This window comes from Vulpes vulpes, chromosome 2 (genome assembly GCF_048418805.1).
Source record: "Vulpes vulpes isolate BD-2025 chromosome 2, VulVul3, whole genome shotgun sequence".
Classification (NCBI taxonomy): Eukaryota; Metazoa; Chordata; class Mammalia; order Carnivora; family Canidae; genus Vulpes; species Vulpes vulpes.
Window position 1 is genome coordinate 119,181,470 of NC_132781.1, and position 27,671 is coordinate 119,209,140.

The following is a 27,671-nucleotide window of genomic DNA, read 5'->3' on the forward strand; positions in this document are numbered from 1 at the left end:
GGTGGAGGGATGGGTGAAATAGGTGATGAGGATGAGAAGTACATTTGAGGTGGGCACAAGGTAAAGTAAAGAATTGTTGAATCACTGTATTGTACACCTGAAACTGATACAATACTGCACGTTCATTATATTAGAATTAAAATTAAAAATGCCTGGAAGGGTAAGCCCAGGAGGGCTCTATCAGCCAGTAGTGCCTTGGTGGGAGTGAGCTTTTTGAGGCTTTGAAGAGGGAAGGGCCAGGAGGGGAGCTCATGGGCAATATGCTCTCCCTGTTGCTGGCCACTGTAATTGCTCTTCTCCATCACCAATGGAGAAACCTCCACTTCTCTTTCAAGGCCCAGATCAAATAATCTTTCTTCATCAAGGCTCCCTCCCACCTGTCCAGTACGCCCTGTTTCCTGTGGGTAAAGTTGCCTATCTATCCTCTTTCATATGTTAGAATAGGCAGATGCTTTGAGTTTGGGTTTTGGCTTCCTGCCAGGAACTTTGAGGGACTTTGCTGGGAGCCAAGACTATGACTCTCCAGAGCTCAGAAGAGGGTCTTGCTGAACATGTGAGCAAGAAAGCAGGTGTGTGTGTGTGTGTGTGTGTGTGTGTGTGTGATTAAACAGCTAGCCTTTCTAAGCCCCCAGGTGAGGGAGAGGCCCAGGGTGTCCATGGTCCTGTGACACTCCAGGTCAAATTTGCCTCCCCTCTGGGGTAAAGCTAGGCCCAGCTTGATATCCTCGGACTGGTACAGCCTCCTTGGGACATTCCCAACATCTCTTTCAGCTGGGGATGAGGCAGCTGGGTTCTCTAACTCAGAGGTGGGTTGGACCAAGCTGATTGTTTTATTAAAAGCACCACAAACTTCTTGCTGACTTCTCCTCCTCCCAGGTAACCAGGGAGGCAGTCTCTTGTGAGCTATCAGAGACTGACTGCAAGAAGGGTCTGCTCTGATTTGGGGAAGGAGCTTCAAGCTCTGAGGGAACAGAGCCAAGGTAGGCAGTCAAGAGTCACAGCGATGCCTCATGGGCAGCCACTGCTCCTTGAGCCCTCCCATGCTCTCTTCTGGCCACCCCACCACTGTAGCCTTGGCTTCCCTGGGGCCTGGGCGGGCCAAGCCAACCCACCTCAGGATGAGTCATAGGGGGCAGGCATAGCTGCCCGCTACCCGCCCTCCACCTCCTCCCCAGGGTGTGGTTGCTGCAGGTCTCCTGGGTTCCATGGGTAAACAAGGAGCCTGGGCATCTCTGCCTGTGGAAATGTCTCCCCATAGTGGCCTCCTGATCCCCTGCAGTGGCTCTGTTTACTGCCCCATGTCAAGGGTAGGGACGGCCGTGCACTGACCTGGGCAACAGATGATGTATATGTGTGTTGTGGGGGCTACGTGTACAGGATTTCTGCCTCAACTCAGAAACCTAGAATTTTGCAGGGGAAGAGTCTAGAGATATCTGGGCTCAGCCTCAGATGGGGAAACGGAAGACAAGCAAGGTGGGGTAACTCTCCCAGGATGACAGAGCTTGGAAGAGACTGAAGCTCTGGACTCTCTGCAGCTCTGCCCTGCTGCTCTCAGGCTGGGGAGGCAAGGAGCCCCTCGGGAAGCCCCCAGAGCCCAGCCTAAACCTCCACTGCCTGGTTCCCTAACTGACCAGAGCATGCGCTGCTGAGGGCTGATGGCAGCTCAGGTGTGGCACAGGGCTGCAGCTCCTCTGAAGGGTCTCCAGCTTCAGAGCCCACGCCCAGCACAGGACAGAGGCTGCTACTATGGTGTTCTGCATGGCAGCCCCTTCCTTGTATTCTGCTCATAGCATCCCTCTACGAAGGCGCCCCATGTGTAGTTGTGGCAGGGCCATCACCCCATGACCCTGCCTCTCAGAACGCCCTCTGCACATGCACCAGCCTGGCAAGGATGCCACCGTATCCCCTGAGTATGGCGAAGGGGCCACCCGGGGCACATGAACTAAGAAGCAAGATCAATTAGCATCCATCGCTGGAGTCATGTGAGTGACACAGAGAAAAAGCTATCTCTTTTTCCTCCAGCTGGGAGGCTGGGATGATGTAAACCTGGAGATGTCTGAGGCCGTGGCCTCTTCTTTCCTCTCTAGTCTCCAAACCTGGGAGAAGCCCATTCTATTGTAGGAGAGAATGAAGACGATGCACAGTGGGAGAGGACATCCTGAACCCTACTCTGGATTCTGTTAGGTCTGGGGTCGGTTCTACCTCTGGATTTTTCAGTTTTATAAGCCAATGAATAAGTTTCTTAAGATAGTGTTAAGCTGTGTTCTTGTCAGTTACTTTTTAAAAAATTAAGTGATCTCTCCACCCAACAAACTCAGGACCCCAAGAACAAGAATTATGTGCTCTCCTGATGGCCAGCTGGGCACCCCGCTTTTAAATGTCGAATAATAAAACAAGAAACATCAAGTCTGAAGTGGATCTATAAATATCTTCCCAAAAAAGATGTTTGCACGCACTGGCTGGAGGTAACAGGTGCTGGACACTTAGCATGGTCCATTTTCCTGGGCTTGGGACAGGTTGGGAAGAGCAGGGGGCCCGGGTACCTCCACTGGGGCAATGTGGGAATCAGGAAAGGCCTTGGAGCAGGTTATAAGTCCTTTTCTATATTATTTACCAGGTGCCTACTAAGAGCCAGGCACTGTGCAAAGTCTGGGGGCTAGAGTGGCAATTGGCAAGACATAGTCCCACGGAGCTCCCAGTCTGTGTCTGCTAACTATTGTCATGTCACAAGCTCTCTCATTAACCATCAGTTAGACTTGTGGCAGAATATTTAGCCTCTTTGAGCTTGTCTCATTAACTTATGAGCTACACCGCGGGTTTGTCAGGGCTCAAGAGATAGTAAGGAATGTGGCACCTGCATGCTCTCAGGAAGCAGTAGCTCTTCCTGTCACTTCTGGGGGAGAAGGTACCATCCCTGCTCCCCCACTCCTGGCTCTCAATTCCACTGCAGATGTCACGCTTGCATAGAAAGTTTGGCAGCAGTATGAGATTTGAAAAATGATCTAATAGGATTCAGGAAGTACACAAGACCACAGTTGGCCAAGAAATGGCCTGGGAGTGGGGCGTGAGCTGGGAATGACACTGTGGTGTGATGGTGGGGTCAGGGAGGATGGTAGCCTGGGAGAGAGGGCAGGAGGGGAAGGCTAAGAATGGACCGTAAGGGACTGACACAGTGAGGGCTGGAAAGATGGTTCGGGCCAGGTTGGTGTGAGCTGGGCTGTGGGAAAAAGTCCTGGTTCTGTGGCACCACGAGGTGGGGGCAAGACAAGATGAAAGCATCTTTAGAGGCTGTTGCTCTGGTTTAGGTGAATAGAGATGAAACCTGGGCTGGGTTGCCTCGGAGGTAGGGTTGGAGTGGGAGGTACAGACGTGAGAAAGATCCAGAAAGGAGACAGACCAAGACTTGGAGACTTGGGCCTTTAAGATACAGTGGTAAGGGAAACAAGGAGCCTGAGGGGCTGGGAAAATGGGGGGCAGGGGCTCACAATATAGGACAGACAGGGTATGTGCCAGGTTTTTCTCTGAAGGTCCTGGGGCAGGGAACGTTCCACATTCTCCATAGATAATGCTGGATTCAGGGAGTACTGGAGGGCTGCCTGGTTAAAGTACAGGCAGGCAGAGGCAGATATTAGACCTACAGGGGCAGGACTGGAAAGGAACCCAAATAACCAGGTAGCCAAAGGAATGCTCAGAGTGTGGGTGTTGGGGGGAGGAAAGCCACGTGTGGGATTTGGAGTTCCTGGGCTCCAGTGGAGGCATGCGGCCTACAGACAGGCAGCTCTGGCCACTTCCCAGTGAGGGGAAGCCAGGCTGCCTGCAAGCTGCCACTAGAGCTGCCATGGTGCAGGCGGGAAGCTGAGGGTGCTGTGGGGTTTTGACCCTGCCTGTTTTTAAGGGAGAGGCCCACCTGTGGGAGGAGGGTCTGCCATCCCTGGAAAGAGGCTGCCCATAGGGGCCAACACACACAAGCCCCCTGGCTGTGGCCCCGGGGAGATGGCTGCCTGCACCCAGGTACCCAGCAGAGCAACAGGCAGTCAGCTCCCACACGCCCGGGGCCTGCCTCTCCCTGACGCCCCGCTCTTGGCAGCCCAGCCTCCCATAATTGCCTTCTAAAAATATCCTTCCCCCACCCCCACCTCTTGATTTCAAAATATTTAGTTTTCAGGATATTTAAAATGAGAGCTGGCGGCTCTTCCAGGCCCAGATAACAAAGCTAAACATTTATGCTTTGACTGCATTTCTCTGAATCGGCTCAGATCTTGGGGCTTGATATGGCAGCAGCAGGAGGGAGGGGAGTCAAGTGCAAGATGGATCATGTGTGGGCCTCCTGAGGGCTGAGGGTGTGACTGGCCTGCCCCTCAGACCCCTGTAGGACCCCTCCCTTTGTTGGGGGACCACCTACCGCTGTTGACGTGGAGCCGGCCCCGGACCGTGTCCTTCCCCAGGATGTTCTCGGCCTCACAGACATACTCCCCAGCATCCTCCACCTTCACCTTGTTGAACTGGAGTCGAGAGTTCTTTCTGGTTGGGGGGGGGGAGGGTGATAAGAGGGGAGAGATGTGAGCCAAGGCCCAGGCTAGCTGTGGCTCCCCAGTGGTCACTGTGCGTCATTTCTCCCCACAGAGCCACAGTGGCTGTGCAGGGTGGATGAGAAGTCCATTACATGCCGGGTACAATGCTGAGTCCCCCGAGCTGCAGGGAGACCCGGGGGGCAACACAGGGTAGAGCCAGTGGCTGTACACAGGTCTTTAAATCTCTGTGTCCTCATGTCTACTTCTCTAGGGCTGCACGTTCTCTGTAGCCTTTTTCTGGAGGAGGAAAGGGGAGTCTCCTAAGGAAGTCAGATGGCTACCTCTCTCTTTTCAGGCTCCCCCCCGCCACTCTTCAAAACAGGGCAGCCACTGCCTCACCAGTTACCTCTGCCTGCCCCTAGAAGTGGTTGCCTGCCGCTCTAGATACAGAAGGCCTGCTCCCAGGTACCTGCAGGCCTCAGGTTAAAAGGCTCTCATGGCAAGGGTGCCCAGCCTCCCAGTCCCAGCCTCCCAGTGGCTTCCCTGGCCTTCACCCTGGCCCTGCCATTAGGTTACTCTGTGGCTTCTCCTAGGGGCTTTAGTTTCATCCATCCATCCATCCATCCATCCATCCATCCATCCATCCATGTAATTAATGTTACTGAGTGCCTTCTTCTATGTGGTAGGAGCTTGGATACCTCAAGGGAACAAACAGATCCTGATCCTCAGGGCCTGACTTGACCCTCATGGCTAACCTGGAGGTAGACAGGCAGTCCAGATGGGAAAACTAAACCCTAGAGGAGCCTCTGGATTTGTCCAAAGGGACCTGGCAAGGCAATAGCAGAGATGGACGAGGAGCTGGAGTTGGTGAGGACACGGGCCCCTCAGTGGCTCATGGACTATTTCCTAGAGCCAGAGGCTGGGAGGCTAGCCCCCTCTGCAAAGGACTTTGTAGCCAGTCCCTGCATGCTGAAAGTTGTGGGGCCAGGCTGGGTAGTAGGGGTTGTGCTGTGTGTGACTCCAGGGTACTAGGCTCTGGTTCCCGTCTTCTTTCTGAAGACCCTGCCAAAGCTCTCCTTCTTTCTCAGGGTTTCTCTGCACCTGCCCCAGGGTGCCTGGACTCTGCAGGGTCTGTACATACCTCCTGTCCCTCCCTGGGCCGCAGTGCTCTTCAGGGGCCCATCTGAGCTCTGGATAAAGCCTAGTACCCCAGCCTGGCCCGCAGGGAGAAACAAGAAGTAGCATAAAAATTTCTTTACATGATGTAACCTCCTCCACTTTTTAGTACCAAATTAAAATGCCAGATTCCCAGAATATGTGTAGTGTGTTGGAGGGGTGGTGGAATGGGAGCTGGGGTAATACAGCTACCACTGCCCTGAGCCCTGGGATGAACATTAGAGCCACGACGCTCTTGGAGAAAGGATGGGGAGGTGACACTGGGCCACGGGAGGGGCAGGGGAGCCAGCAAACTGACCCCCATCACCCTGGGGCTGTGCTTTGGGAGCCTGTGTCCTAGGCTCACCGCTGCCTCTGGAGGGCCTCTTCCCAAACCTCCTCACTCCAAGATCCTTTAAATGAGGATCCATGACGTTGTCTTGTCAATAGGCCCTGTTGCTGTGGTGATGTCCTTGCTGATGTTTAGGCGACAGCTGTCTGCCTCGCACCCCCCACCCCGGCTCTCCCCCTTCCTCCGTGACCCTATCCCTCCAACCCTTTCCAGCTCAAGCCAGTCTGTCTCCTTGGCCTGGTGTCTGCCTACAATCCTCTTCTGTCAATTCAAGTTTGTTCTCTTCATTAAACAGAGCCCTGGAGGCCCCTCTGGCTAAAATAGCATCTCCTTCCTGGCTCCAGCCTAATTAGATGCCACAAAGCCCAACTGCCCCAGGACCAGGCTTCTCTCACTTCTGGGCCACAAGCAACTCCCTGACACTAGAGGAACAGAGCAGGAAACTACCTGAGGGTCGCAGGGTCAAGCTATAAGGGGCACAGAGCTAGAACCTCCCTGTCACCCACAGCTGGATTCAAAGGAGCCCCCCTTATACTACATCCTGTGTAGCAGGGAAGGTAGAGTAAGGCTCACAGATATCTGGGGGGACAAAGACTGGAAATGGCAGGAAGGCCTTCCCACATGAGGCAGGTGAGATCTGTGGAAAGTTGGTCCAGGGCTCGAGGAGAGGCCCTTTCCTCTGAGGAAATGGCAAGGGGCACCTTAGTTTCTCAGCTGTGTGATGATCTGGCCAGTTCCAGGAAGGGGACCCCAGACTTGCACACAAGGTCCTGAGGTCAGAGCTGCAGGGTAGGGGCTCTATGGGTCCCTCAGCCCTGAAGGAGCAGGAGCCACTGCATTCTCTTGTCACTCCTAGCTCCAGACAGAGACCCTGAGGATTCAGGATCCGGTCCCACCTTCCTGGTAGGCCCGATGCCTGTGTGCCACACTGATCTGGGCCTGCCCCTGCAATGCACGCCCCTCCCCCCTCTCTTAGCCAGTTTTGTGCTGGCAGGGACGGGATCTGGGCGGCTGTATCCTCCACCCGTCCACACAGTTTCCTCAGTGCCTACCTCATGCTGCCTGCCTGAGGGGCCTGTTCCAGCTTGCCCTCATACATAAGGGAACATGTGGTTCTGCAGGGGAGGGCCCTGTGCTCAGGGCTTGGGGGGCTGGTTTTCTTTTGGCACAGGAAGGCCTGGGTGAGACACCTCAATGTGGCAGCCTCAGAGACAGTACAAGCTGGGGAGAGGGCCTCTGCAGGCCAAGAGCCATTTCAGGAAGGAGGGTGGCCTGGCCAGTGGAGGGCTAGGATCGCCAAAGGGCAAGCTGCAGTGTGGGCAGAATGAAAGAGAAGATTCTGCCAGAGAGAAGACGCCTGCTTACGTCCCTGGCCCCCATGCAGGGGAAGTGTGTGCGCATGTGCAGGTGGTAGCCCTCTTTGCCACAGCAGGGAAATTATAAGTTCTCTATCAGAGCTCATTCCACCCCATCAACTCCTGCTGGGAGCCCAGGGGCAGACTGGTGGATTGAGGAAGTTTCAGGAGTGCAGCAAATGGGACAGGGCCCTGACAGGAAGAGGGCCAGGGCACACTTCAGGCTCCTAGGGGTCCCCAATACCCAGAACAGAAAGACTTGCCCTGGCCCTGTTTCTGGACTGGAAAACCCACATGTCAGGATGACCAGGATGGTAACTTGCTTAAAGTCTAGGTCAACCCAAAGGGTGTCCTGTCCAGTCCTAATGTCACCTTGTACCCAGAAGAAGAGTACTCGTCCTGCAAGATTCTCATTAATTCAACACTGAAGGCAGATCTGTGCCAGGCCATATAGGGCAGAAGGGCGTATGCAGGCGGCATCTAACCTCTAAAGCTCTCTCATATTAGAGAGAGAGACAACACCCCGAGGTGCAATGAAATCATGTCTAAGACCCCCTGAGGGGACCAGAAGAGCTGCCTGGAGGGTTCAGGAAGGTGTCCCAGAGGATAGGACATTTAATCTGAGCCTGGAGAACTTTGCCAGGGACAAGGTTGGGGAAGGGGGAGCTGCCAGCACAGGGAACAGCTTGGGCCCAAGTCTGGGATCAGGAAAGGAAAAGACAGGGATGAGGAGTGGTGCAGTATTGGGGAACAGCATGGCAGTGATGAAGAGGGGTGGTGGAAGGGCCTGAGGCCTGGGCTGTAGCTCAAAATGTGTCAAGTAAGGTGCACCTGGGTGGCTCAGCAGTTGAACATCTGCCTCAGGTTGTGATCCCGGGGTCCTGGGATCAAGTCCCACATCGGACTCCCCATAGGGAGCCTGCTTCTCCCTCGGCCTATCTCGGCCTCTCTCTCTCTGTGTCTCTCGGGAATAAACAAATAAAATCTAAAAAAAAAAAATCTGTCAAGTAAGTGAGTGACTGATCAGATATGTGTCCTTGTTAGAAAGATCATCCCCTGCTAGGGTCACAGGGATCAGTGGATCTCTAGAACTGTAAGCAAAACTGGGTGGATAAGGCACATTTTTTTGGAAGAAAAAGGTGAAGGCCTTTACCACAGTCTGTACTGGAAGCTAGACTGGAAGCTCTATGAAGGATGGGAGGGACCATGTCTGGTTCAGTTTCTGGTGTACGTCCAGCCTCTGGCAGAGTGCCTGGCACACCATTGATATTCGATATGTACATGTTAGATACAGAGATGAACTCACAAAGGGGTCTGTGGCCCAGGAAAAGTGGGGATGCCCAGGGGAGGGAAAGAAGCTGGAGGCAGGAGAGCAGATAAGAACACACAGGGCAGAGAGCAGTGTTTCCTGTGGGCAGGGATGGCATGGGAGCAGGTGTCATGCAGCAGGAGGTCTGGTTCTGCCACAGCTGAGAGGGGAGCACAGAAGGGTGCAGCAGGGCCAGAGGGGATGAGGGGGAGACACTAGACTTGGGCCATACAGGATTAGAACCGTCTGTAGGTATCCCAGGGGTGGGATCCCATATTCAGCCAGCAGCATGGGTCTGGAACTCAGGTACAAACAAAATGTCATGAAACTGGAGACAAGGTTATCAGCTAGGAAAGGGTAAAATTACCTACAAGTGGAGAGGAGAGGAGGGGAGCCCCCAAGACTGGAGAGTTCCAGTACTGATGGTGACTGAGAGAGAGTGGTCAGAGGGACAGGAGGACCAGGAGGGGGGCCGCAGGGGCCACAGAGCCAGTGGCACCCATGCCAGTGGCTGCAGTGAGGCCTGGAGGCATGGGGCTGGGAAGCTCTGAGGTCACCAGGGCTCTCAAGAGCCACAGCCATAGGTAGCATGGGAGTGTATTTAGAAGGCAGATTCCAGCAGGGCAGAGAGGCATGGAAGATGACAGGGTGGAGTCAGTGGACACGGGACTGGCCCTGGATGATGGTGCAGGGTAGAAGCGGGACAGGCAGCAGCTGAAAGAGCGACAGGCACAGGGGTGGAGGGAAAGCTTTGAGAAGGGAAGTGATGGGAGAGAGTTGGTGGTGGAGAGAGAGGGAGGTGGAAGTCATCACTCAGGGTTGCCCAGATGCATCCTGGAGTCTGTCTTTCACCAAAGGTTGCCAAATGGGGGGCTTTCAGACACTGGGGCAGATCCTTTGGGAAGTTTTAGGGACAAGAGGGGACTTGCATAGGTAAAGCTGAGTTTGATAATCCAATTGCCTTCAAAGATCTTCATTAAACATTCACAGTCAGCAAGACACCAGACCACCAAAGCCAGAGGGGCCTGGAACCGCAAGGAGAAATGGGGCAGGGCCAGGAGGGAGGACTGAAGTTGGTCCCCCTTTTCAGGAAGGGTGAGGGCAGCCTGGTGGACAGAGGGAGGGGTGATAGAGGGAGGGGAGCATCTTACCTGCCGTTGCCATACTTGATGCGGATGTCCCGGCTGCGGTTGAGCTCCTTGCCATCCTTGAACCAGCGGTAGGAGGGCTGAGGATTGCCCGCTGCTGCCTCGCACTTCAGTGACTGCTTCTCACCCACCTGTCCGGTCTGGCTCTTCATCTTCTTCAGCTTGGGCCGGGTGGCTGTGGGGTACAAGGCAGGGAGGTGAGCACAGTGGCAGGGGTGCAGTGCCAAGCACGAGCAGCAGAAGGAAGGCCACTGTCTTCAGGAGGTGGAAGGGTGGCCTGAGGAGCCTCCCCTCCTGGTGTCATTTCCCAGTTCAGTTCAATTACTGTTCACAGAGGGTCCGCGGTGGTGTCAATGTAGCTACTACCTATGAAGCTTCCTTCACACTTGCAATGATACTTGGGGCTTTCGATACATTAGCTTAGGAAAAGAAACCCATGAGTTCACTGCAATGATGAAACCCCCTTACAGATGGGGAAAACTGAGGCTAAGAATGCAGAAGTCACTTTCTCCAGGTGAACTGGGAATTCAAACCCAGGTCCCCTTGACTCAGATGCTCATGATCTAACTCCTGTCCCAGATGCCCAGGCCTAGGCTGGGCCCAGAGGACACAGGAGGACCAAGATGACAGACACAGCTCCTGCCCTTAGGGAGGTCGGTCTGGCAGAAGGGCCGTAACCTGGCATTAGCATCACAGCATGGCCCCTGGAGGCTTGGAGGTGCTGAAACCAGAGGAAGGACCTCAATCCAGATTGGGGGAAGAGCTAACTTAGTCAAGAGCTAAGGGATGCTAAGACCCTAGGAGTGGCAGGAAGGGAGGTGAGCCAGGCAGAGTCAGCATTGTGGCTTAGGAGAATCACATGGTCTGGAGAGGTAGGCTGATGTGAATGGGTCAGGTGGAGCAGCCATCTGGAGGACAAGGCCTGGGGCTATACTGGGGGACACAGGCCCCACTAGGGCTGCAGGCAAATGCTAGGCTCAGCAGCTTCTCCCATTTTTCTTTTCTTCTCTTCTTTCTCTTTTCTCTTCTCTTCTCTTCTCTTCTCTTCTCTTCTCTTCTCTTCTCTTCTCTTCTCTTCTCTTCTTCTCTTCTCCTCTCTCTTCTCTTTTTTTTTTTTTTTAAGATTTTTATTTATTTGTTCATGAAAGACACACACACAGAGAGAGGCAGAGACATGCAGAGGGAGAAGCAGGCTCTTGAGGGGAGCCTGATGTGGAACTCGATCCCAGGACCCTGGGATCATGACCTGAGCCAAAGGCAGACACTCAACCATTGAGCCACCCAGGTGGCCCTTCTCCTATTTTTCTTACACAGAATTCTATTTCCACATGCCCAGATCTCCCATGCTTCATTTCTTTGCTGCCCTCCCCTTGACAACCAAAAAAAAAAAAAAAAGGAAAAAGTACTCTGTTCTCAGGAAGGTAAGGGCAAGCCCATGTTTCCTGCTGGGGTATGTAATAATTTCCACTGGGCAGCCCTTTATAGGTTACACAATTCTTTCATGCATGCTCTCGTTTGCTCCCTGAGCTCTGTGAGGCAAGTGTCATTGCCGACATAGATGGGGAAGATGAGACTCAGAGAGGTTAAGAAACTTGACCAAGGTCACATAGCCAGGCAGCCAGGCAGCTACAGAGCAGATCCGAAGCACAGGTATTTGTGTTTGCAACACAATGGGCCTGTAGCAGGCTGGTGTCTGCTTTTACAGCCTGTGTCTCTTTTGGGGGATGGAGAAAATAACTGAAATTCTTCCATCAGCAGAAGGGAGGGTCTGTTAGGGCCAGGGAATTGTCTCGGGAATGAACGGTCCCGTCTCGGCTGACTCTGGAGGAAGGCAGCCAAGAGGGCCTGGCTATCGCCAGGGCTCCCTCACAGAACCTACGCCTGCATGGCTGCTTAGAAGCAGGCAGTTAGATGGGAGAAGGTGCCTGGGGGGAGAGAGCAGAAAGAGAAAGAGCTCCTGAAGCTTCAAAAATGATATTACATAGACTCAAAAATGACAGTGCTTATGAAATGCTTTGTTCATTCTAGAAAATTAAAAAATACAGATGTATAAAAGAAAACAAAAATACTCAATTTTACCCAGAAGTAAGATACACACCCATACACGTGCATTGTAAATAAATGGGATCAGCATCAGTAACATAATTCAAAATCCAAGAAGTGTAAAAGGCTTTCTGACTTAAAACACAAGTCTCTGGGCAGCCGGGGTGGCTCAGCGGTTTAGTGCCGCCTTCAGCCAGGCTGTGATCCTGGAGACCCGGGATAGAGTCCCACGTCGGGCTCCCTGCATGGAGCCTGCTTCTCCCTCTGCCTGTGTCTCTGCCTGCCTCTCTTTCTCTGTCTCTCATAAATAAATAAAATCTTAAAAAAAAAAAACAACAACACAAGTCTCCCTCTAACTTCTGACCACAGTCACACAGTTGCCTTTGTAGAAGGCAATCAATTTTATCAGTTGCTTTTATATCATTTCAGAGACATTTTATGCCTAGACAAAAAACTCTAGTATTCACACACATATTTTTAAACATTTTCATGGTTGCATAATATTCCTTTATTGGTGTGCCATAATTGATGTAACCAGTTCCTCTCCTGGAGTATTCAGCATGTTTTCTCCCCACTGCCACCTCATTACAAACAGGCCCAGCTTCATCCAGTACATATATTCAGTGTGCCCAGCTAGGGCACACAGTGTTCATCCTTTGCACACATCTAGCATGTACTGCTGGACAGGCAGTGCAGCTCTTGACTCAGACTGCCTAGATTCAAAACCAGGCTTTGCTACTTAGCTTTTTGTCCTCAGGTCGCTGACCTAGTCCTTTTGTGCCTCAGTTTCCTCATCTGTGAAATACAGGTGATCATCACAGCTCTGACCTCATGGGATGGCAGCTGTAAGATTGTCTGAAACAATGCACATAAAGCCTGGCTTGCACAGAGCATTTAACAAAGGTTAGCTATTACTGCTTATTACTATCTACAATAATTTCCTAGGGCAATCTTCCTAAAAGTGGAATTGCTGCATCAAAAGGGTATGAGATCTTCCTCAGCTTTAAGCATTGCCAAATTGCCTTCTGGAAAGGTTGCACCAATTTGCACTCCCACTGGTGAATGACAGTGCCTGTTTTTTCCACACCCTCCCTAACATGAGGTATTATCACATAGTTAATCTTCGCCAATTAGCTAGGCAAAAGATAACGTCTCTTTGTTGTTGTAGTTTGCATTTATTTGATTCCTGGTGAGGCTGACCACTTTTCATAAATGTATTGTCTCATTGTATTTCTTCTTTTTGAACTGCCTGTTCATGTCTGTACTCTGTTTTTCTATTGGGTGCTCATCTTATTGATCTGTAAAAGGTTTTTAAAATAAATACCAAGGTTATTAACCTTTTGCTATATATATTTTTTCCCTAATTACCGGCTTCTTACAATTTTTAATGCTGGTTTTGGGGTATTTTTTTTGGACACCCAGAGGTTTTATGTGTTGATCAACCTATTAGTCTGTTGGACTTTCTGGAATATCATTATTCTAAGTGTGACTAAAGTCCTGCCTCAGCATCCTTGCCCCCTACGTACATCACACTCTCCTTCATCTGCTTTCTCTGGGATCCCTATACTTCTTATCAATACTTCTTAACCTTAGATGCTACTGAGAACCACAGAGGAAGCTTTAAGAATTATGTAGGTGCCTGGAACATATCCTAGATCTTCTGAAGCAGAACTCGTGAAAGCAGGTCCAGGTGTGTGGGTTTTAAAAACATATGATATATAGCATAAAGGAAAGTGCACATATTGTAAGTATACAGTTCAAGGACTGGTGCCAAACATCTTCATGGGTGGCTTTCCTCTAAAGTTGGGTTGACACCTGGTGATCTAACAACCTTCTGATCAACTAGTGACCTCCAACTAGTCTCCTCCTCCTTCTCATTAACTGGGGACATAGAGAGCTCCTCTCAAGTTCTAGAGTGCCTCCCCCCACCGCATGGGGAGTACTGACCTTTCTTGCAGTTCTAAGACAAGGGGGCCTCCTGTCTTCCACCCACATGGTGGGAAGAAATGGTGGTCACTCTACTACCTTGTTTCCTGACACGAGTCCTTTTTTTTTTTTTTAAAGATTTATTTATTTATGATATACATAGAGAGAGAGAGAGAGGCAGAGACACAGGAGGAGGGAGAAGCAGGTTCCATGCCGGGAGCCTGATGTGTGATTCGATCCTGGGACTCCAGGATCGCGCCCTGGGCCAAAGGCAGGTGCTAAACCACTGAGCCATCCAGGGATCCCCCTGACACGAGTCCTGATACAATACTATGCATGGATTGGGACCATTGCTAATGGTGGTGGTGATGGGGAGGGCATGGTGACAGACTGACCCCAGAAACAGCAGGCATGACCTCATTTTAGGGAGCCTGAGGAACTGGGGGCTGCAAAGGCATTCCTTGTCCCCAGTAGAAAATCCAGGATCGCATTACAGATCATAAGGAGCCTACTCTGTCTGGTGAGAATCCTCCGTGACCTGACAGCCACTTCTTGATAGTATACTCACTTCAGAACAACCCCATCTAGTTCACTTGTTCCTTATTTGTTCATTCATTCAACTTACTGCGTGCCAGGCACTGTTCTGGGTCCTAATATACAGTAGTGACCAAGACAGGTAAGATTCCTGCTCTTAGGGAACTCAAGTTTTTTTTTTTTTTAATTAAAGATTTTATTTATTTATTCATGAGAGACACAGAGAGAGAGAGAGAGAGAGAGAGAGAGAGGCAGAGACACAGGCAGAGGGAGAAGCAGGCTCCATGCAGGGAGCCTGACATGGGACTTGATCTGGGTCTCTAGGATCCTGCCCTGGGCTGAAGGTGGCACTAAACCGCTAAGCCACCCGGGTTGCCCCACAGAACTCAAGTTTTAGGGAGGAGGATAGACAACAGCAAATAATCAATAGGGACCATGAGGCAGTAATAAGTAGCTGGATAAAGATCTCGAGGTGGGAATGAGCTTGGTGAGTTCAAAGGCTAAAAGAGGCCCATGTGGCTGGAAGATTCTGGAAGGTAGGGGTAGTAGGAGAGGACCCTAGAGAGGCAGACCCCATGACCGATGTGAGGCTGTATGAGCCAGCACAAGAAGTCTGGATCTGGATTTGTTTTGCCCCCCCCTTTTTTTTTTACTTCTTATGTGCCTATTTGGATTGCATTATAGTCCTATTCAACAGGACTGGTTTAAAGGATGGTAAAATAAAAATAACCATACATTTGAATCATGCCACGTTCTTTTTTTTTCCCCCACCTTCTTTACAAAGAGTCTTCTTTCACATCTATTAACAGTTCCTCACAAGACTCATCTGAGATACTAAAAACCATGCCCCCTGCTCTAACGGTGTCTAGTCCTGGTCCCTGTTCACAGAAATATTAGTTCACAGCTTTCTGAAAGCCAAAGATGAGCTTTTTGAAAGGGAATAGGACCCTGAGAACAGGCAGCATTTTTTTTTTTTTAATCAGGCAAGTCCCTTGAGGGGAGGGACTCAGGAAGGAGCTCAGGAGACCGGAAAAAGAAGACCCTTGAGGTGGCACTCAGAACAACACCCAGAGGACCCCTGTACTCTCACTCCTGGGCCCAGAGCCTCCTTAGGCTTTCTATGGTGAGAGGCAGGGACAAGCTCTCCAAGATGCCCAGATTTGTTTGGGAAATACAATGGGAAAATATCAGAGGCTTACAAGTCAGGCAATAAGTCGATCTTACTTTGTACATTTTAAGGTCATTCTTACACTGAGCCACACTGCTTCTTCCACTGTGGCTTCCAGCTTCTGAATCCAGTACCAGCCCCTTGAGACACCCAGGACTAGGCGAAAGAGGCTGTTCACACAGCAGACTTTTGAGGACTGGGAGGTAGTGCTTATGGGGCCTAAGACATGAGTGGGTCAACTCTGACTCCTGCCTGGACACTCTTTCTGAGCTGGATCTAGTATTGTCTGATGGCTGATATAGTATTGTCTGATGGTGATATGGCTGAGGACCCAAAATGCAAAGCTGTTGTGAGATATGGAGATCATGGTACTGTGTCCCAAGAAGGTCTTGGGGTAGAGCTAAAACAAGCAGAGGAATAGGCTTCCTGGTTTGGATAGGATTTGTCAGGGGAAGAGCTGGAGCAGCCCAGTGGGCAGGCACGCACTCCAAGTCAGTTGACGTGTGTTTACTGAGTGCCTACTGTAGGCCAGTTTCTGTGCTTTGTCCTGGACAGAAATGATCTGGCCATGTAAGAAGCAACCCCTCCCACCCCTCAAGGAGTTTAGTTTGTCCCTCTCTGTTATTGTTTTGTTACATAAGAAATACATTTTTATTGTAGAAAATTATACAAGTAAGGGAAAAGAAAGGCACTTTAAACCCATTCAGTTACCACCAGGGAAAAAGCCACTGTCAACATTTTCAAGTACCTCCTGCAAGACTTTTCTAAAATGTTTTATACCCGACTCTTTAGTAAATATATTGTAAAAACATTTTCCCAAATCTAGAAATACAAATCTAAATCATTTTAATGGTCATATAATGTCTCATTGTTCAGATGAATTGGTTAGGTTGTCTCCAACATTCTGCTAATGTTAACAATACTATAATAAACTCTGCAAATTCAGCTTTATAGCCAAAGGGAGGAGCCACAGTCCCGAGAGTCTGCATTTCCCCACATAGAGAAAGGATGCTCAAAGACCCCCCGGCACACAGATGAGAGACATCAGGTAGAAGAGGGGGGTCTGTGTGTACAACAAAGGAGGTCCCAAGACGGTCACTGATACCCTGCTTCCCTGTGCCTGCTCCTTGCCCGTAGGTGGAAGGGCAGGCAGCAAGCTGATGGCCTAGGTGGCCTTTGGATGTTGAGCAGCCCTCCCTTTACCTCTCTTGAGGTCTCCGCCTCGGACCCAGCCCTCTCTGCTGAGCTTCCATGCTCCCTGAGAGCTCCTCAGCCAGCCAGCTCCCTTCCTCCTGGCACAGTGCCCATCTAAGCAGCAGGACTAGGGCTCTCTGGATTGGGGATATGGGAACATCTCCTTTGGCAGCTTTACAATAACAAGAGGAAGATCTCTCAAGGATGACCCAGACTGCCACAGAGAGATTTCCCTTGAGGATGAGTCCTGTAGAACCTTAAGATAGATCACAATTGCCACAAGCTGGGCCACACATGGGGTATCTGGTGGCTTCTGCTTCCTTATCACCTGATGTCAAGCCAGGGCATCCAGCCTGTATCTGCTCAAGAGGGAATCCCCACCAAGCGTCACACTGAAGATAACAACAGCAACAACAGTCAGGACTGCTCTATTCCCACATCCCAGCCCCGAGGCCAGGAGGTACCGCTGCTGCCAGCAGCTTGACCTCATTCCTCTCGGTAGTGGGCGGTGGGTGCGGAGCCTGCTGAGATCTGAGGGCAAGACAGACGCCCAGGACAGAGCCAGGCAGCCCAGCCGGGGAGGACCTGACCCAGCCTCCCTCCTAGCAACCGGGGGGGGGGGGGGGGGGGGGGGGGGGGGGGGGGGGGCGGCAGAGGGAGCGGACTCTTAAAAGGGTTAATGATCCTCACCTCATGACTAAGGCTGAGCAGTCCCCTTTGCAGGGCAACACCTGGAGACAATGCGGCCAGCCTGCCTGGCATCAAAGTCTCCCACTGTCACGCTGCTGGTTGGCTGCGGGCTGGCCCCCTCCCCACCCCTTTCCTATCCATAAAGTGACTGCAGCCTATTGGAGGTTAATTACAGACTCCAAGTTCAAATGAGAAAGAATAGAGCAGCTAAAAATGCAGCTGGTTTAAATGGGCACAGAGAGCCTTCTCTGTGAAACAGGTAGCCAGGTATCCTCCCTGTGGCCCGCAGAAGAGCTATTCATACTCACAGGCCAGGCCCTCCAAAGGGAGTGTGTGCCCTGCTGGGCCTCTTGGCTGAGCCACATCTCCTCAGCCAACCAGCCTGGTGCCTGGGCTTGCCCTGCCCTATTCTCACAACCATCCAACAAATGCCCACCTCTAATGATCCTTCTGATGTATCAGGCACCTACCTGGCATCAGGGATATGGTGCTGAGGCACACAACATGGCTCCTGCCCTTGACTCGGGCTCTGCCTCCTGCCTAGGGCTCCACTGATACTGGCAGGGGGCAGAGCCTCACAGGGGACCATTTCCTTGTATCAGTGAGAACCAGCCCAGGCCTGATGGGCTTTCAGCTCTACACCAGCTACCTCAGTACAAGGTGGAGAACCAGGGCCAGGGCCAGCTGGGGAAGGGAGCTAAGAGGGGAGGCAGAGCCTGTTCCAGAAGGGCCAGTACAGAGGGAGGAGGAGGGAGGGAGGAGGAGGAGACAAAGCTTGGGAGTTCCAACACCACCAGAGACCACTCCCGCCTTAGAGCTTCTCCTGCTCATCTAGGAGCACCCATCCTATACCAACCCTATGGTACATGTGCAGAGCATAAACATGCCTGGCCTGACCACCAGGCTCCCTGGCCCCTCTACCCCCTCCACCAGAAGTCAGGCACCCTGACAGAAACGCTGGCTTCCCTGGGGCCCCACCACGGCAGAGATGCTTGGCCTCCAGGGGGGGCTCAGGCCTGAGATACGGGAACATGAGTAGCAGAGATTTGGGGAGGGGGTGTCAAGGGATGTCACCTATGTCTGGGAGACACGGTTCACAGGGCAGAGGTGCCCATTGCTGGGCAGCAGCTGGTACTCAGCACAGACACGCAGTCTCCCTGGGTTCCTCCCAGTACTTGGGGCACAGACACCCAGAGTTAGCACAGATGAAGCACAGCGGTAGCAGCACGGCAGGAGAGGGAAGAGCAGCTAGCTGGGAACACTGCAGTTTAGCTCTTTGTCTCCATCTCCCGATTTCCCAGCTTCTGCTCTTAGGTAAGTGGTTTGGCCTCTCTGGGCCTCAGCTGACTCATCTGTAAACCGCTCTCTGCCTCCTTTAGAGGAAGGGAGGAAGAGAAAGCTCTGTACGGAGGGATGGAAGGCTTCTTACCACACTCACCCCTTCCACTGCTGGTGGAAGGGTGGACAGAGCAGAGAGGACAGCACTGGAAGGCCTTTACCGTTTGCCCAAGCTGTTTAATCTCCCCGCTGGGGAAGGCTGGGCTCCAGGCCCAAGTCTCGGGTCCAGGCCCAGAGAAGCCTTGGTGGGGGGCGCCTGCAGCTGCTGCACGAGGGCGGCCCCTTGCTCAGGGAACCCAGAGAGAGAGCCAAGGAGATCCCAGAGCCCCGACCCCCTTCAGGATGGGCCTGCTCTTCCCACCTCCTTGGCTTGGCTGAAGAAAGTTGTTTCTGAAGCTTTGGGTCATGAGGAAATGGAGTGGGGGTGGAGAAAGGGGAAGCACCTCACACACCAGACAAGACCGGCTTTTCAGACTGGGGTACACGCAAAGCCGCAGGATGATCTCAGGGCTGCTTTTGGCAGGCTCTGCCAAGCTCACGAGTAAGAAAAAGCGGCATCTTTGTATTAAAGCAAAGAGACATATGATGGGGATTTTTAAGATAAAAATAAAAGAATTCCAAGAAACACTGGATTTCGGGGAGGAGCCGGGCGGGGGAAGGTCTTAGCAGGCACCATACAAGCAAGATACTTGCCCATGTGCTCAGTGAATGCAGATTCCACGGTGCGTGCAGGGGGCCCAGGTTGCCAGAGGCCAAGCCTCCTCCCCTGCAAGCCCATCAACAAGCATGGAGAGCCTGCAGAGGCATTCTCCGGGCTTGGAGGGCTGAAATGCGGGCCTTGTGGTCCAGGCTAAGGAGAGATGGCGCCTCGGGGTGGGGGATTGTGGGGTGAGGGGAGTAGTGGGAGGAACTCACCCCAAATGCCTGGATATTTAGTTGCTGGCTCAAACAGAACATGTGGGAAACCAGGTTCCCCATTTCACTTAAGACCACCCTTTCTCCTGGGTTCCCCCCTTCTAGTCCCCTTGTCACCTGTGACAACTGTGTCTCTCTTGACTCTCTCCAGGGTTCGAGAGCATTCACCTTCCACCAAGCCTCCTAACCCTTCCTGTCTGCCAGGTCCTGCTCCAGGGCATACTGCTCCCAGCACCCCGACTACCAATCCACTAGCTGTGAACATAGGGAAGATTCTCCCCTGAGTGCCTCTCTATCCTTCTGAAACTTCCCATGGCCCCATGATGTCTACAGAAGAAAGGCCACTGCCTGCCCTGGCTGAGAGCCGGGTCCTTGAGGGAAGCTTGCTGGGCCAGGGACTTGGCCCCCTTCCCCTACATACCTGTCTGCTTTTCCCCCTATCACTTCCCTTCAGGAATGGTATATTCCAGGCAAACCAAATCGCTGGCCGCCCCCCAACTCTGCCTGTTCTGTATCCTGCCTGCCTCTGCACCTCTGCTCCTGCTCCCCCGCCACTCCATTCCCCACACAGAAGCACAGCTGAGAGGGTCACACACACAGGCTGTGGGGTCAGACTGCTCTTGGGTTGCATCCTGGCTCTGCCCAGTGTCTTGTGTAACCAATAAAGTTACTTAACTTTTCTGAGCCTTTATTTCCTTGTCTGTAAAACAGGGACAATCTCACCCACCTCATGATTGTGGCTGGAATTAAACGGGGGTGAGGTCTGTCAAGAGCTGCACAGTACCCGGAATAGAGAGTTCCATAAGTGGCAGCGCCTCAGGATGCCTCAGGATCAACTCTGGTGCCAATGCCCTTCTCCAGACCACCCAGCCAGGAGCAAACTCCGCCTCACACAGACCCCCCTGAGCATTTCCCCTGCCCTATATTTGGGGCTTCCCATCTTGGAGAAGACTGAGTTCTTGACTTTCTAGACTGTGGGGACCTCGGGGATAGGATGCATTGGAGAATCATTCTATTCCTGGCACCTGGCACTGAGTAGGTGCTCACTCTTCATTGCTCATTGGCCAATTAACGATGTAGGACTGGATTGTGACTGGTGGTACTTCACAGGGGCCCAGAACAAGATGGCTGCAAGCACTCAGGGGAGGGTGGGGCCCCTCCATGGCTCATCTCAGAGACCCTTCCCTCCCAACGCTGCCTCCTGACTCAGTGCTCTCCTTCCTCCTTTGTCCAGACAGACATCTCCCCCAGGACAGCAAAGCAGGTGATAAAATAGGGACTTTGGGCAGCCCCGGTGGTGCAGCGGGGTGCAGCGCCGCCTGCAGCCCAGGGCGTGATCCTGGAGACCCTGGATCAAGTCCCACATCAGGCTCTCTGTATGATGCCTGCTTCTCCCTCTGCCTGTGTCTCTGCCTCTCTCTCTCTCTCTCTCTCTCTGTCTCTATGAATAAATAAATAAAATCTTAAAAAAAAAATAAAAAAATAAAATAGGGACTTTGCCAAGGACTGCTCTTGCCTGGTCCACCAGACTGCCCAACCACCAAGGGGCCCCTGGCCGCAAATGGGAAGCTCAGCCAGGGCAGCCTCTTTCCACAAGACTGCCCTCTTCAATTAAGAGAGGGGCCAGAAGGGTCCCCGTGTATGGGAGTGAAAGGGCTTGGGAATGTTCTCCTTTGTTTGTGCACTCAAGTACGAATTGGACACTCGGCACATGTCAGATGCTGAGGGTCAAGCTGACATGGTTTTGGCCCTGGTGGAGATTCTAGCTGAGTAGGGTGTTGCACATACAGTGGGATGGGCACTGGGATGGGGAGGTGCTGGGGGCGGGCACAGAGGATGCCCCTGACCCTCCCTCCTTATCCTGGGGCGGGATGCACCTTGCGGAGGAAGCAGAGTCAGAAGGATGACAGGAGTTAGCCAAAAGAAGGGAAATATTGCTCCAGGCAAAGGGAATGATAGGTTCAAGAGACCGAGGCATGAGATCACAGTGCACTCAAGGAACTCTGAGAAATTCTTGACTGGATCACTGTATATGAGGGTGGAGACATGAGGCTACGGGGGACCAGAGAGGGGGCAGTGCCTCCAAAACTGCTGCTCTTGTTCTTGGCCTGGAACTGCCAAACCCTTTGCCTTGTTGGTGTATGGATATCTTTTTCTGGGCCTCGGTTTCCCTGTCTGTACAGTGAAGGGATTGCACCATGAGCTCAGATCCAGCCTCACCTGACTGCACCAGAAATGGCAGATAAGGCTGTTTCAGATAAGTCTAAACTCACAAGCCTGACCTTCAGCGAACCCACTTTTTGGCCTGGTCGGTCTCTCCACCCCCCACACTGTGTAGGGCAGCATAGTTTCAGGACTGCACCTTATTTCCCAGCATCCTCTGTTATGCACATTTGTTCAAGTGCTTTCCTTAGCCCAGCCCGTCAGAGCCCTCCACCACAGTCCTTCCATCCTCCAAGGTCTATTGGAACTCCATCTCCTCCAGGAAGCCTCCCAGATTCCTCCAATGGGAATGAGTCTCTCCTCTCCATTCTGTGTCAGCCCTGGCCAGGGGCAGCCTTGCAACTGCAGTTAGGTCTGACCATGCCTACCTTGTCCTACCAGGTGGCAACCCCATTCCCCAGTGATGGCCTGTAGCCCCCAAGAACCATGCCTGGCCCTGAGAGGTTGGTTCAATATCCGTGAGCCTGACAGGCCCCCTACAGGACTCTGGTCTGGGAGGCTAGCTGCCCAGCTCCACCAATGGTTCCCATATTTCACCATCACAATCAACCAGAGGACTGGCTACAACATACAGAGTGGCCCCAGCACCAGTTTCTGTTGGCCGGCGGTGGGACCGAAGAATTTGCATTTCTAGCAAGTTCCCAGTTCATGCCTTAAATCAGGCTCCTGCTGATTTGAACATTGACCCTTTGCACAAAGGACTCAATAGGACCAGAAAACCACCCAAACTTGTGCCAGATCTAGCTGGACCCTCCGGATCATGTGCTTGTGTTTTGGCTTGGCCGCTTGACCCTAAAACCTCAGTCTTCCAGGAACACTTGCCTGTGGGTGCAACCTCAGGGCCTTGGGGCTGCCCTCTCGTGTCAGTGCTCCATGGTTCCTGTTCACGCCTTACTGCCACTGTCACGCCACAAGCTCCTCAAGTCACCAGGACTCAACCTGCTCATTCTGTATCCCCTACCCTGCCCAAGAGCCCAGGAACTTACTATCTGGCTGGCTTGAGGTGACAGGAAGGACCCACTCCTATACATGGACTAATAGAGCATCCTATGTCCCTCACTGGTTTTTCTTGGGGGACACAAACTGGAAGAGCCCAGAGACAGGTGATGTGTGCATGTGAGGCAGGGCAGGGGGCAGACCTGAGCCCCGTGACACCTCCACTAATTCATGGCCATATCATGGGCAACTCATGAACTCTTCTCGCCTGTAAAGTGGGGATGATAAAATAATACCCAGGCTTCCTAGAACCAGTCCTGGCAGGTAGTAAGTGCTCAGTGAAGGAAAGTTGCTCTCCCTCACCTCCACAGCAGGTTGGGTGTGAACATGATCCTACCTCTTAGAAGGAAGGCCCTTTCTTGCCCGGAATCTGGATTCCACTCAAATGTCTCCTCTTCTGTGAAGCCCTCTCGACACCTTCCCAGGAGAACAAATTCTCCTCCTCACCATACAGTGTCCACTTCTCTGGCTTTACACTTGGTTCTTTTTTTTTTTTTTTTTAAGATTTTATTTATTTATTCATGAGAGACACAGAGAGGCAGAGACACAAGGCAGAGAGAGAAGCGGGCTCCACGCAGGGAATCTGATGTGGGACTCAATCCTGGGACCCCAGGATCATGCCTTGGGCCAAAGGCAGGCGCTCAACCACTGAGCCACTCGGGTGTCCCTACACTTGGTCCTAATCACAGGTATTTGTGCAAAGATCTCTCTGAACTTCCTGAGGGCAGGGGCTGTGATTTGTTCATGGAACAGAAGCTCAGTGGAAGTTTGCAGAAGTGAATTGACAAGAGTGAAAGCACCTGTGTTTGTAGGGTTACCACGTGGCCAGGACCTGGACATCTTTGTAAATGGCTGCGCCAAGGCTACATTGGAGGAAGACAGGGAGGACACACTGCACTAGACTCTGCTAAGTTCTAAATGGTGTGCTACAGGCTCAGAAATGGTGGGCAAGTACAATGGGAACGTGATTCTGATGGGCTCCAGGCCTCAAGTTTTGGCAATGCTTTGCCAGCTTTAAAATAAAAAAACACAAAAAACCCCCAACCCTCTCTTCTCTATGCCAGCTGTCCTTTCAGGTCAGCCTTGTGGGCCGGAGAGCAGAGGAAGCCAGGAAGGGGAGTGGGGCTGACCAGGCATGGGCATCCACACTGGGAAGCCCACCTCCAGCCAGAGCTCGGGCTTGCCCACTCTAAGGTCAGGGCTGCCCTAACTTGGCTGTGGAGCTCCTGAACCAAGGGCAGAAGGCAGTAATAGGAGTCAGCTGGGGACTCCTGCCAGTATTTGAGCCTGAGGACCTCTGCTTCCCACAAAGCTGCTGCTTCTTCCTCCAGCAGCTAGCTCATGGAGTCCACACAGGTCAGCAGGCCTGAAGGAAGGCACCAGCTCATACTTTTTAAAGGCAGAACATCCCCTCTGTGTGCAGCTTGAAGCCCTCAGTCTGATTTCACTTCCATCCCAGACCTAGTGGCCACCCAGTTCCCCCACCACACCCCAGGTGACTCACTGCTCTACCCCATCCTTACTGCTGTGCCAGTCTCTCTGTCCCCTCATCCCCCGTGCTGGGTGCCTGAGACCCGGGCTGAGGGCCGACGAGTCCTGGTCTATAAACTGCTTTGAGCTGCCAGGATGAAAGACTGCTGCAAAAGTACAAAGTCACTCTCTGCTTGTTAGTATTGATCCTAACGAACTCTCTGGTGCCAGGGAGCTGGAGCAGAGCATGAGGCACATGCTGAGCCCCAGAGTGCCAGGAGGACCGCTCTAGGTGCCTAGCTCAGCAGGGTCAGCTTGGAGCCAAGGCCAGAGTTGGAGACTGCCAAAACAACCGACAGGTGCAGCTCAGACATGTGCATGTGGGCACAGAGCCACCTCGGACCCAACCCAGGACAGCCTAAAGAGTAGTTTTTCCTAGAAGTCTGGGTACTCTTTTTACCAGAGGCAGGAGACGGGAAAGATGGGAGAGAAAGAACTTGCACGGATTTCTTTGTGCCCATTCAAATGAGATGTGTCCAGAGTTCTCAGCTGGTGATGCTAATCCACCTTCATACTCCAGGACACCCGGGCTGAAGACCAAAGTGTGGCCCCTGTTCTTCTGTGGGCAGACGCAACTTCCCAATTCACAAGGTGTTCCAGCGGAGGGGCCTTTTCCATCCATCCCTGATTGGTCTTTCAGGAGGGTACACAGAAAAGGCCAGTGACTTAGAATCTAATTCTGAAGTCCTTCAAAACCATAATAGCCCCCTTCAGGGGTTATCAGTTTCTTTGGGGCCAGCTCTCTCCCCCACAATGCCAATCTCATAGCTCTCTTCACTTTGGGATACTCAGAGACACAGGGCCTGTGGGCTGAGGCTCTGCCCTTGCCATGGAGAAAGTAAGAGTTGAGAGCAGAACCCATTTCTAGGAGCCCATGGAGGGAGGGTAGTGCCTGGGGTCACAAAGAGGCAGACCCCAGGTACAGTAAGTAAATTTATTACCTCCTCTTAATACTGCTGGCAAGGCCATGCCAGCTACCTACCTCCTCAGTCCCCGGGTGTAAAGGGAAATGAGGGGTGGGAGGTACTGGCCCCAGGTAGGGACAGCAGGCTTCAGCCCCACTAACTCCCACTAAGTCATGGAGTGGAGCTCATACCTGCAGTCAGCCCCACCTGGCACTCCTCTGCTGAGGCAGAAGAGAAGCCTATTTCCCCAGGGTGGCCTGGGTGTGTGTGTTTGGGGTACTCCTCCTGTTGTTTGCCAAGAAGGAGATAGAGGCTGCTGGATGTGTGGTGGGTGGGTGTGGAGCCAACTCATTAATATCCCCTTCTCCTTCTTCCTTTCTCCCTCCCACTTTCCAGATCCTACCCCATCACACCCAGCCATCTAAGCTGAAGATTTTAGTGGGTAACTAACTCTCCGTGTCTGCACCTCCTAGTCTTTCAACCAAATGTGGCTAAGATCCCCCCTGCCCCCGCCCCATGCAGCTGCCCAGTGCCCATGTTCTTTGCCATTGGGGTGCTCTGAGCATGTAATAAGAGGACCCTGCAGCCTCAGGTGGGCCTGGAGGGGAATTATGAGGAAGGTCTCTAGCTCTCCAGGCCACTGTTGACTTAAGCACTGATTCTATTGGGTTTGAAATCAGACCCCCTAGTCACATCATAAGCTTAAGAATGGTGCCTCTCACTGACGTGATACTTTCTCTTGATACCTTGTTTTGGAACATGACCCTCCCCCATGACTTCTCCATTCCAGAGAGTCCCAGGTCTCCAAAGTTCCTCTAGCCCAGGCCTTAGGTCTGTTTGGTGTCTGCTCACCAGCCAGCTCCCTGAAGGAAGTCATTCTGAAGAGCTGGCTTTCCCCTCAGAAGCAGGGAATAAGATGAAACAGAGAAGAAAAAAAGCAGGAAAGACTACAGTTAGACATCACGATGATACTTGCTCACAGGAGTAGAAGATTTTGGAAGAGATTGTTGAGAGGCCTGTGGACTCTTCTACTCATAGTCTAGTCCCACCTCTGCCCTAAAGCATACTCTACCCTTGGCAGTAGGCATTCTCATTTCTTTGGCACTATTGATTCTCACCCACTGAAGCCCACCAAGTGGCTCCCTTGACATTGGGGAAGGTAGCCTTAACTAGTCAGCCTTCCAAGGTGCCCATGATTGGATGTGTTTGCGGTGGGTAGGGAGGGGGAGAAAAGGGGCAGATCACTGAGCCAAATTCATAAATTCTGACCCTGAAAATAGGCACCCTGAAATTCTTCAGGTCTCAGATTGGGAGCTAATCCTACACTACACATGCCCAGCTTCTGCTGACCCACATACTACTCAGGGCAGACCATAGTGTCTGTTTCCTTAGGGTGGACTCCTAGACATGGTTGCCTAGCAGAGATAGGCAAAGAGGTGTTCTTTTTCTTTTTTTAAGATTTATTTATTCATTTGAGAGACAGAGAGAGAGAAGGAGAGAGTTGAGCATGGAGGGCAGGTAGGAGCAGAGGGAGAGAGAGAGAATCCCAGGCAGACTCCCCACTGAGCATGGAGCATGACACAGGGCTTGATGCAGAGGGGCTCCATGTGGGGCTCAATTCCATGACCCCAAAACCATGACCTAAGCCAAGATCAAGAGTAGGAGCCTTAACTGACTGAGCCACCTAGGGGCCCCAAGGGGCGATCCTTATAAAGAAGACAACATAGTGCTGGCCTTTCAATATCCCTAGCTCCTACTTTCTACCAGGCTGAAGGCAACGTTTGAGTCCTGGCTCTACCTAACAGAGAGACCTCAGAGACTACCTTGCTACCCTTCCCCCCTCATTATATAGAAATTTAGAAAAGGAAAGAGATTTGGCCATATCCTCGACCACTCTTGAAGCCTCCCAAATCCCAACCCAGTGCAATTTTGAAGCCCTTTTTAAAATGTAGCTCTCACAGGAACTCTAGTGAGGGGACAGGAATCCAGCAAAATGGACATCACTATCCAGAGAATGCTGATCTGAAACTTCCAGACCTATGTCTGGAACGTACTTTGGGCCTTTAACCTCAGTAGGCCTCAGTTGTTTCCTCTGTAAAATGGGGTGAGGAACCACCTGCCCCCGAGGTTGTTATGAGGAGAAAAATGGAATGGAGCATGCCTAGCCCTCTGCCTAGTACACATTAGTCATTAATAACACACTTGCCTGAAGAGAAAAGTAAGAATCCAGGGTTTCCTGACTGTGCCCCAATAACTCAAGCCTCATTCTACAAGGGAGGACCCACACACCCTAGACTCACCCTGAGAAGCCCCAGACCAGAGCACTCCGTGGGGCCTTTCCTCCTCTACTCTGTGGCGGCTCAGGGAGGGCACCCAAGT

At 52.1% G+C, this 27,671-nt stretch overlaps 1 protein-coding gene across 1 annotated transcript in view; it reads right to left on the reverse strand.

The window, feature by feature from the left end:
* Positions 1 to 27,671, reverse strand: part of NRG2 (neuregulin 2) — a 242,900-nt gene that overhangs the window by 28,135 nt on the left and 187,094 nt on the right. Inside the window, exons 14-15 of the mRNA XM_072749755.1 lie at positions 9,834 to 10,005; positions 4,403 to 4,521 (exon numbers count right to left, since the gene is read on the reverse strand). Coding sequence (XP_072605856.1) covers positions 4,403 to 4,521; positions 9,834 to 10,005 — 291 coding nt within the window. The remainder of the gene's footprint in view (positions 1 to 4,402; positions 4,522 to 9,833; positions 10,006 to 27,671) is intronic.